General features: G+C 39.9%; 1 protein-coding gene across 1 annotated transcript; it reads left to right on the top strand.

Annotated features, from left to right (window-relative positions):
• Positions 1 to 3,852: 3,852 nt before the first annotated feature.
• On the top strand, positions 3,853 to 11,123 carry foxn1 (forkhead box N1). The gene is made up of 7 exons (XM_022748428.1): positions 3,853 to 4,173; positions 4,419 to 4,514; positions 4,724 to 4,854; positions 5,005 to 5,101; positions 7,664 to 7,871; positions 8,183 to 8,635; positions 10,501 to 11,123. The coding sequence occupies exons 1-7, from the start codon at positions 3,853 to 3,855 to the stop codon at positions 10,818 to 10,820; spliced, it is 1,626 nt and encodes a 541-aa protein (XP_022604149.1). The 3' UTR covers positions 10,821 to 11,123.
• The last annotated feature ends 565 nt before the right edge of the window (positions 11,124 to 11,688 follow it).

The raw sequence follows: 11,688 nt of genomic DNA, 5'->3' as shown, positions 1-11,688 counted from the left end.
TGGAGTTGAAAAAGTTGAAATTGCTGAATTTTCATTCACATCATCCAATCAGTGATCGTAATCAGATTTGGTACATGTGAAACAATATGTACATGTGTGAGTCACTTTAGGTCATATGTCAGATTTTATCACAGATGATCTGAAATATCTGCATTGTACGTCCTACTGTGTGTAGTTGTAAAAGTAGTTTGTTTTAGTTTTGAGACTCCTCAGCAAGGCATAAAGGTCACATCAAAAATGTTCCAAAACACACTGCACAATATGAAACATTGGACTTATTCATAGCCAGGGCTTAAAATCCCACATGTCAAGCAGATTGAGTGAAAGGCTACTATACTGTGACTACAGCGTACATTGTATTGTCTATAGCTTTTTTGCTTTCACTTGGGCTGTTTAGCTCTTGGCTTGTCTGTCACTGCCTTTGGTTCTGCCTGATTTGCATATTAGGATACTAACTGCTGCATGTGACATTTGAAGGGAGGAACCCTTTACACAATGAAACCTCCAGACAGAGTTTATAGTGAAGAATCTGGTTAGCATCAATCAAATCAAAATACACTAATCTTAGTACAAAAAATAATTATGTAGAGTTTGACCAACATGAACATGAAAGACAGACAGACTTCTTTCCTGTGGAGCTTCTAGTTTGTGTCAAAATCTTTGCAATCTACCATTTCAATGGCATTCAAAATTTTACTTAGGTTATAGATTAAAAAGTGTAATCAGCAAAATGAACTTAGATAAAAGTACTCATTAGGTGGCAGAACCACCCCTGTCAGTGCTACAATATCACATATTGTAATATTTGATTATTATTATTACTGATACAAGATAATATCAGGCTTCATCAGTCAGAGTCAGACAAATCAAATGTCTTCCAAAGTTACAACCTTTTAGTACAAAATACCCTCTTTTGGTCCTATGGATGAACTTAGATTGAACAGATTAAACACATAAAGACCTTATATGAAGTATCAAACGTGCATCTGTCTTCTCCTGCTTATACTGGTCAGCATTACTAAAACCATAATACATATTCTCTATGATTTGCCAAAAATGATTGCATCCAAATTTCCAAAAATAAATACCTGTCAACATTAGTCGTTTGACAAGATTTAATGCAGTTCTGAAGGGACGGGTTGCAAATCCTCAAACACATGGTTTCTAATCATGTGAACACAAAAAAATTTTGTCTGCTGCATGATGAAATAAGATTTTTAACACCTCCCTCAAGTTACATGGAAATACCTTCGGAACAATGATAAGTGTTGTCAAAAGAATGCTTGGCTCAGCAACTCGAATGTAATGTTAATACATGTGCTGCACACAACCTTGAGCTACATCTGTATGTGTTAAAGCTGTGCATCCACGGCTCATCTCAGGGACTAAAACAGCCAAAAAGATCAGTTCACTGCTCACTTTTAATGCTCTAATGGTCTTTATGATGAGAAGGCTGAACACACACACACACACACACACACACACATGCATGCACCCACTCTCACTCACTCACACACACACACACACACACACACACACACACACACACACACACACACACACCCCTCATCTCCACTGCTGAAGTTTCTACTTTTCTTACTGTAAGTGCATCTGTTCTGGCTGGTGGCAGCGTGTCTGTCAAGCAGATGAGAGGATTTGTTGCCACAGTGGTGAAAAGGCAATCTCTCAACTTTCACCTTGACACTTTAGCCTCCTTTGATCCGAACAGAAAGAGCTACGATTGCTACTTCCCTCTCTCTCTCACTCACTCAAACACACACATTACAGAAGAGGTCGATCCCTCTGTCAGCATTATTTGGCTTTATGTGACCTAACAGCCATGGTTTGTTGGCAGTTTTAATGAGCTTGGTTTATGTCAGGGTTGAGGTTACCATTACTGGAACATGGGCCACGTGTCTCTCACCTCCGTCGCCGGGATCAGATAACACCTCTTCCCCTGTCTCAGGCACGTCCATTAATGTCAAACTTTGGAGTTTTAATATACTAGTACTGAAAATGAACTTTACTGTTCCCATGCCTGCATTGATACTGTCAGAGATTTAGAGATGAATAATGACTCAGTAGATATGATCTCAAAGAATCAGTGACAACAACTTAATCTTTATCTAAACACTTAAGATTTGCTTCCTGTTATGTTATGTTATTTGTGTAAATCAAATTGTATTTTCCTCTCTTCTCTGGTTTCCCTAATTTAAAAGAGTAGATGGATATTTTGAAAAATACATTTATTCTCTTTCTGGTGGAGAGTTAGATGAAAATCTCATGTCTGTCTTAAAAAATATGAAGTTATTGGTAGCAGCAGGTATCTTAGCATCAAAATTTGGAAAGGGGAAAATTTTTACACTTTTTTATATGAATTAAACAAACAAGATACTGTGTTAATTAGAGAACAATAGAGGTCCTAGTAGGTGCACTTCATCACCTTTGCTACCTGTTTCCTCCTGTTCCCAGTCTTTAAGCTAAGTTAAGCTAGCCTAAAAACAAAGCTTTGTACCTATCATACAGGTATCAGTCCTCTCATCTAACTTTCAGCATGAAAGTAAAGTATTTCCCAAAACATCAAACTATTGCTTCAACAGTTTTGCATGCCCTTTGATTTGAATTGATACTGACTATATTTCTAATAACATATCATCTAAAGCAAATTATACAGACCCCTGCTGAGCCAATCAGTGACAAGATGCATCATCAGCCTGGAAAATGCCACGTTATCAATATTAGACCAAATGCCACTGAAAAATAAATCCAACTGACCCTGTTTTTCATCTCTTCACAGGAGAAAATCCTCATGCACAATGTCAGACTCCTCGACATTTTCCCCCAGCAGCAGGTCTCAAACATCAACCCCCCAGGCCAACCTACACACCTGTGAGCCCCGTGAGACCTCCTGTCAGCAGATGGCAGAATCACGGGTATTGAGCTGCCTCAGGCTTTTCTTTTTATAGGACCAGGGTGTTTAATTTAGGGGGATCTATTGGCAGAAATAGAATATAATACTCATTATGTTTTCATTAGTGTATAAGCACCTGAAACTAAGAATTCTTTTTGTTTTTGTTAGCTTAGTATGAGCCCTTCATATCTACATACGGAGCCTGCCATGTTGCATCATTCTATAGTAGGCCAGAATAAACAAATCAAACACTGGCTTTAGAAAGGGCCTTTTTATGTTACCTGAAGGCCACCAACCAAGCTTGGATAGCAACTGGTAAGGGGAGAGGTATTCAGTCAGTTGCAATCTGCAACCTCACAGCTAGATGCCACAAAATCCTACACAGTGGTCTTTGAACCCAAAAGAACCTCTTCTGTGAAACACTGGAAAAAAGGTTCTGACTCTGCTTTGTAGCTGCTGTTTGCACTCAGACATTAGTTTTAAAAATGGAAGTTGTGTTTGTAAATTGAATTGAATACACGCTGACAATAGTCTTTACTTTCCATGGCCTTAAGGACAAATGTTTTTACCTGCCATTGATCAGAATTTCTTTTCTTTTTTAAGGCCAACTAATCACACCTGGAGGACAAACAGTATTTAACTCTTAAAGCAATAGTTTGACATTTTGGGAAATGTTATCTGCTCTCTTGCAGAGAGTTAGAGGAGGAGAATGATACCACTATTGTGTCTGTATGGTGAATATGAAGATAAAATGAGCAGGCGCTTAGCTTAGCTTAGCATAAGGACTGGAAATAGCTAGCCATTTTGTGGATATGACAAGGAGGTTTGCCTGTGATGACCTGTCAGAAAGCATTTTTGCATCCTCTTAGCTTTGATGGGTTAGTGTAGATTTTAAATTAATCTCATAATCTATGAAGTAATGATTTATATTCACAGTGATAATGATAACACCACAGGCTAAAGAGGGCAGGGATGTCTGCTTTACCCAGCAGGAGACCAACACCTTCAGCCTGAGGACTGCAGCTGTGAACAGGAACAGTTCAGGGTCTGGACCAGCACCGGGACGAGGCCCCGCTGAATCTGACAACCTCCACCTGTACCGCCGACAGTTCAGCGATGGAGCAGTGACGGATGCAGGGTGTCTCCAACAGTGCTCTTCTTCCATCAGCTGTCTGCAGGAGGGGTTCAGCCCGGACACTTGTTCATACAGCTCCAGCAGCGAGGCACCACCACCCTGGGACCAATACAACATCAGCATTCAGGTTTCTAGTCTTACAGTACACTAGTTTCACCTGTTATTTCAGTTAAGGCTTAGTGTAGTCCAAAATAACAAGATGATACCAGGAGGGTGACTTAACAAGAAACAGTGTGAATAAACAGAATCAATGACAAGAAATGTGTTAAAGATACACTACACTCTGTTCCTCATATAGCAGGACTGGTACACAGGCACACAAACATGCTTGCACACACAGAACACTTTCCTTTTATTTTCTCACATTTGCAGAGTTCGTACCCAGAGCTACCAGCTGGGCCAGGGACGCCTTCCTGCTTCCTGTCTCAAAGCTATCCATCCTACTGCTCATCGAGCCCTATACAACCGGTGAGCGAGGGACACACACAGAAACATTTACCTTTATGATTTGAGGGTATCACGATAATCTGTGCGAACCGCAGTAATGTTTGCTAGTTTGCTTCAAAAGCAGTGGCCCTGCCAGGAAGCAGTGGTTGTGATTATCAGAAACTACTGGATGACCACACTCTCAGTGAAAGCTTTATCATGGTGTGTGTGTTTGTGTGTGTTCTCTGCAGGTCTCATCTAGACTGTACTCTAATAATGACCAGACCAACAGCTCAAAATATTCTCTCCAAAGTCTCCCCACTCAGTCTCCCCAGGAGAGCACCACACAGCCTCTCTTTCCAAAGCCCATTTACTCGTACAGGTAATACTGCATCACACGTCACCATGTAGTCATATTTAAAGCAACAATGTATAGAATTCTTATGTGATCATCACCTTCAAAATTAATCTGATGGCGTTTTTGCTAGAAAATGGAAGTGCTAATGTAAATATGTCTCCTTCATCAATGCAGTATCTTGATCTTCATGGCTCTGAAGAGCAGTAAAACAGGAAGTCTGCCAGTCAGTGAGATCTACAGCTTCATGACTGAACACTTCCCATATTTCAAGGTACCACAATACATGTTTTCTTTATCACACACAACTGAGTTTAACCTCATGCTCTTCAGAAGCACAAGCAGAAATAATTATAAAAAAGTTTGGACATTTGTATGGTCAAAATCTGTACATACTACAAATATACCAATGGATCTTGTGATTGTATGTTGTGTTATTACATAGGACTCTGGCTACCATGTTTCCTCTGTAGTTGCACCTCTCCCAAAATTTTTGATCTTTAAAGAATTCTTCAACTGGAACAGTTGTGGCTCAGGCGGTAGGGTGGGCTGTCTACTAATCTGAAGGTTGGTGGCTGGATGCCGAGCTCCTCCAGTCTGCATAGGAAGTTTCCTTGGGCAGATACTGAACTCCAAACTGACCCTGAAATATTATCAGTGTCTGTTTGAGTGTGGTAGACAACCGATATGTGTAGGAAATAAGCACTGTTTGAATGTGTGTGAATGGGTGAATGAGGCTTGTGTTGTAAAGAGCTTTGAGTCGCCTATACTAGAAAAGCGCTATGTAAACGCAGTACATTTACCATAGTATCGTCAGTGTGCTTCTGGAGATGTTAAAGCCCACATTTCTGTAGCCCCTGCTGTTCCCCGGTATTGACCCTTCATTTTTTGTGGATAAACCCAAAAATGACATACCCAAAATAAAAAAGGTTACTGTTCTCTAACCATCTTGATTACTGCCATAATCCTGGGGTTCTTTGAGAGGTAACTCTTTAAATTTTACTACCAAAAAATTTGGAATAAGAGATACCGAATCAAATGGCAGAAAAGTAAGCTTTTTTTGCCTTGCCTTGCCTTTTTTCTTGGCATAAAAAGTATGATGCCTGCAGTAGGCCTAATACCTTTATTTAATTTTTTTAAATTGAAAAAAAAAAACAAAATTCAACAGGTACAATTAATAAACACAACTGTTTTGTTTGAAATATGACAAAATATAAGGAACCCTATAGCAACAAGTTTGAACCACAAGTGTTGCAGTGATATTGTTGATCCCCATCCACAGTGATCGTAAGAAGTTGTCTAAAGACTGAATCCAGTACAGACCAAAACACAGGGCCAAAGCATCCTATCAGAGGAATGGTGTATGGTGGTCATGGTGGTCAATTTTTCCCCTGCAAGTTATTTTAAAATTTGTTGAACTATTTGAGCTTTTTGATTTTTTTTATTGGTCTTCATCTTTATCTGTTGAGGTGACATTTGGGACCTCACCTTTACAGGTTGGTATATAAGACACTCTGTTTGTGTGTGTGTGTGTGTGTGTGTGTGTGTGTGTGTGTGTGTGTGTGTGTGTGTGTGCGCAGTTTCTGTAGTTCAGTCAATAATCTCTCCTCTGTAGCCAAAGGGCTCACGTTCAAGTTTACCCAGGGTTCTATTGTTAGTAAAAGATTTCCTCAAACCACATCTGTGTTGTAGCTGACATTAATTACTCCCATAATATCCCTGTAATGATTAATGACACTCTTTAAGCAGCAGTGCTTTACACCTGCAGCTGGGTGGCTCTGGACCAGCTGGACAGGAACCTGTTAAGGCATGAGGCTGGCACTGGGAGTAAAATGAAGGGCATTCTTGTATCTGTTTAATATTGCCAGTGTGTGTGTGTGCGTGTGTGTGTGTACAGGCAGGTTATGGGGCTGCTGCAGATAGAGACAGATATAAACATTTCATTTAGTTGAAATGATAGGGTAAAACATGCTTATATAACATGTTATATAAAGTCACACCCTTGTGATTTAATATTGATGAAGCGTGCGCATGCAGCTGTAGGGTTGGACCTCTGTTTGAACCCTTACTCACCACAAATAAGTTCACCTATGGAAAGAGCTCAAAGACTTGACATTTATATTCAAGAATGTACTTCATAGATGGCTGCTGTCCAAACAGCTGTCTTTCACATTAAACACAGGCCGTGGGGCCATAAAATATATGAGCCAGATAATATCGTGATACTCTGAGGAAAGTCAGATGTATTTTGCAAAAGCTGTGATTTTTGAGATACATCGAAATAACTGGCCCACAGATATGAATCATTGCAGATGGTGGACAAATGAATACATGTTGTAAGGTTCCCTGCAGAGGGGGCCTGGTGTCCTGGTTTTTGTAGAATAGATTTCAGTGAATTTGTAACCACTCTCTCATAAAATTTGAAGAAGCATGTTGTCTAATTTGATGCATGGCCACTTAGATGCAGTCAGGTAGCAAAAAATTGGCAACCATTTATGATAATCTGATTAATCTTGTTAGTCATTTTTGAGGCAGAAATGCCAAACATTCACTGGTTCCAGCTTCTCAGATGTGAGATTTGATGATTTTCTTTATCTTATGTGATAGAATGTCATATATTATTCAGTGTTTTGGGATTTCATGGGACCTTTTTCACTATTTTCTCACATTCTATATTGAAAACGATTTGATACGTCTAGTTTGCCCACTTGGTTGTGCTCCCTACTTTTCCTATAGTACAATGAATTAATTGACACGGCATTACAAAGCTTGAGAGCTGCTTCTTTAACCCTTTTCTTCAACTCTTCTACATTAAGCCTATCCTCTTTGGTTTCAGACAGCTCCTGATGGGTGGAAGAACTCAGTGCGTCACAACCTCTCCCTGAACAAATGCTTTGAGAAGGTGGAGAACAAAAATGGAACATCGTCTCGTAAAGGCTGTCTGTGGGCACTCAATCCCGCCAAGGTGGAGAAGATGCAGGAGGAGTTGCACAAGTGGCGACGCAAAGACCCCATCACTGTTCGCAGGAGCATGGCAAGGCCAGGTGGGTCCCCTAAATGCATCACAATTCACCATAACTAAAGAACAGGAGTATAAGGATTTTACCATTAATTTGCTGATCTGACCATTACTTTAAATCAAATCATAAATACTCAAAGCTGGATGGTAATTTCATTACATACCTGTACAGCACACACTTGCACTTTAACTGCTCTTTTGCACTTCTGGTTAGATACTAACTGCATTTCGTTGTCTTAGTACGTGTACTCTGTGCAATGACAATAAAGTTGAATCTAATCTAATCTAATCTAATTATTTGATTCAGTTATTATTTGATACACTCTCTTTCCACAGAAGACCTCAATCGTTTACTGGGAGAAAGACCGGACAAGCTCAGGTCTTTGCCACCTTACACCAGCCCAGCCCTCTTATCCAGAGTATCCCCAGTCTACGGCACCACTTCGTCATCTTGCAGCCCAGCGCAACTTCGACCACCCTGCCAACCCATTCGGCGCCCACAGTATGCCCATATTCAGCCTCAGCAACCCTGCTACCTTCCCCCCGCTGCAGCTCACCCCAGCAACTCATTCACCCTGTCCTCACCCTGTGGACACCCACCTGCAGCAGGCTTCCCATCAGGAGGCCTGAACTCCCCCATGGCTGGGAAGATACCACCAGTTTATAATTCTGCCATGCAGGATGAGTACAGTGTTGGCCCCAGGAGCATGCAGGACTTGATGTTGGAAGGAGATGCCATTTATGACATTGACACACTCAACCCCAGTCTGATTGACCTGCAGCTGCAAGGTATGACAGTGCCAAAGAAAACCAAGCAGCCACATGAGCTTTCACTGTGGCAGTCTAATGAGAAATCAGGCTATGTATGACACTTCATCCAACTTCTGCAAATAATCACTTAATATATCAACTGATGTATTGCCATGGCTGACATTATCAGAGAATATTAGCTTACAAGATAATTAATAAGTAGGATGGGTATAATTGGTATATGTTTAGGTTGCGTGAAAAATAACAAGAATTTGAAGTGCAGAAATGATAGATAGATATGTTTAGGTCATTAAGAAAAACTGACTCATTTACAAAATTTATAGTCCACCTGGTAAATATCTCACTCACTACATATGTCAAATTTCTTTAAATGAGCTATTTGTAAGTTTTGCTATTGCTACATAGCTAGCATTAGCATTAACAGCTGTTCATTTACCAGCCTAGAAGTAACGTACCTTTACTCACCAAGAGCTGTCTCCAGCAATGGAAAGCAACACCAATGTTAACTCTTGTCTGTATCACGTCTTTTCTTCTACTGAAGTTAGCATGCTAACCAGTTAGCACCGGCCCATCTTTTTGTTACTTTCCGATATCAACTCACTGTAGCCTTCAATCTGCCCTGAAGACGTAGCGCTACTCTAAAACATATTATAACCTCCTGTATCAATATTGTCCAAAGCTCCTGTCAAGCGACAATCACCACCACTTGCTCCCAGCAAGAAACCACGTTTGGTTGCTCTTAAACCAGACTTTTGAGCAGGTAGAGCGAAAGTGTAATTAAAAACACAAATTATGGGTCAGTGTCATTTAGGTTTCCCAGTGAGCCACGTCAGTGAGCCACCATGACCCCGAAAGTGGAGCAGCCAAATGGGATTCAGCCGTCATTCATCTTATCATTTACGCCTGTGTTTTCCGACTGTGACATGTCAAAATATCTTCCAAGTAGAAATAATGTGACTAGAGTTGCAATCGCAAGGCAGCCTAACCCTAGTTACCTCTCATGTTTCACAGTTACATTCAAGTCACAAAGCTAATTTGATTTTCCAGAAAAAAACCCACCTGCTGATCTTTGACAAAAGCAGGAGGTGCGTTATCAAAACTCTCCCACAGTTCTTCTCAAAGTCCCCTCTAACCATCTGGATGAAAGAAAATCTGTTAAAAATCTGTTGTCTGAAAGATTTTTAATTTGTTTCTTCTCATGTTTTTCTTGTAGTGTCTTGTGTTGTAGTGTCACATCCCATCTGTTTTTGCCAGTTCTGTTTTCATTGTCACTAACTCTCATGTCATTTCACACCCGGCTAGTCTCCTCTGTCCTGTTCCCACTTACCTAATCATCCCCTCTGTATAAACCTCCCTGTTTCCACTCGCTAGTTGGCAGACTGTCTTCTTGCTCCTTGCCAAGCGCTCTAGACCTTAGATTGCATACCTGCCTGATTCCTGTTGCTGCCTGTGAATCTGCCTGCTACCCCTTTGTACCATTGCCTACCTGGTTTGTTTGCCTTGTTTTGCACATTCCAGTAAAGACTCTTCACCTGCCATCACGTTGTGCTTTCACATCTTCAGTTTCTCAGAGCATGATATGTAGTGTTTAATCCATGGAGCTGGACATTAATTGTTTTTTTGTAAATAATAAAGTGTTATATTGTATGAAAATATCAGGCGTTGGAAAGAGGCATCAATAAATAAGCAATATAACTGCTGATAAAATTATTTATGTGAGACAAAGTGATAAAGGGGCATGAAGTGAATTTATTTTCTATCTTTCAACAGTGAAATCATTAGGTTGTTCATTTTTATATGACATCAGCATGATACTCTTTACTGCTGAACAAGTATTTGTGGTACTCTCCAAAACTCACCTGAAATTTCCCCTCTGGTTTTAGGTAGCATGTGGGAGGAGTTAAGGAAGGACAGCTTGGTGTCGGATCCACAAGTTACCACAGCAGCCCTGTCCACTACACCTGCCCTGCAGTACTCCCACGTCCAGACAAGCTGCCTGCAGGTCACACCTCCTGTCAGTCAGACATCAGAGGTGACTGCTGTCGGTCGATGTAAAGTGGAGTACCAGGTCGAGAACAGTGGCAGTGGACCACACTTAGAGCAGCATGGCTGTTTGAATGGACTGCATCCTGTGGTTTATTCAGGGGTGGAGAGCTTGGCTGGATATCTGACCTCCTGTACCACAACCATCTCTTTATTGTAAAGACCTGGTGGCTGATCTCCCTCCCTGACCCTTGATGTACTATATTAACCTGAATGGGAAATATTGTACCAAGTACCTTCATGAGTATTAGCTTGGTGGTTATTTAACCCACCAGATCCCCTGTTTACCACTGCATGACAGACTCTGTGGAGAAACTAGTGACAAACATATTCACTGTTTGTATCCACTGTGACCAAATGATGATGTTCAACTGATAAAAAATAATATAGCTCTTGTTATATATTTTTTTTCTGTTTCAATATGCATTTCTTCTCCCCTATTTTCTATTTGCAAAAGCAAATAATCTGCATTAAAATTGTGATTAAATTCCTTATTGAAAATGTTATTGTTAAATTTATTTGTGAATTTAGCTATTTATTTACCTTTTATAAGCTGTATTGTCACATTGATTTATAAATTTCACCTTACTGTGGTAGTAATTAATGGAGTTTTAAGTCTTTTTTTAAAAACAAACAATTGTTTTATTTGGTTATTTGTAATTCAATTTTCCTATCTAATTAAATATGAATTAGTAAAAATGTTCATCACTTTATTGATGCATTCATATATTTTACATTTTTGCCATTCATATAATTCCTTTAGCCAGCTCATATCAGATCAATTGCTTTATTTGTTAGCTATTTCCAAAGGTATACTTCTTTATTAGACTTTAAAACAAACAAACAAATGAACAAAACAAACACATAAAATGTTGGCGGACATCCTCTGCTTAAGCACCTGACTATGAACTGGCTGCAAGCTAAAACAAAGCGGCTGTAACTTGAGTCAACACAAGGGCCAAAAAGAAAACATGTGAATGCATAATTATCTCTTTGAATACGTTCATAATATTGTATTATTTGTACTA

The sequence above is a fragment of the Seriola dumerili genome, unplaced genomic scaffold, assembly GCF_002260705.1.
Source record: "Seriola dumerili isolate Sdu_G_001 unplaced genomic scaffold, Sdu_1.0 BDQW01000122.1, whole genome shotgun sequence".
In the NCBI taxonomy this organism is placed as follows: Eukaryota; Metazoa; Chordata; class Actinopteri; order Carangiformes; family Carangidae; genus Seriola; species Seriola dumerili.
The sequence above is the reverse complement of the archived record's forward strand: the minus strand, read 5'-3'. Positions and strand labels throughout refer to the sequence as shown.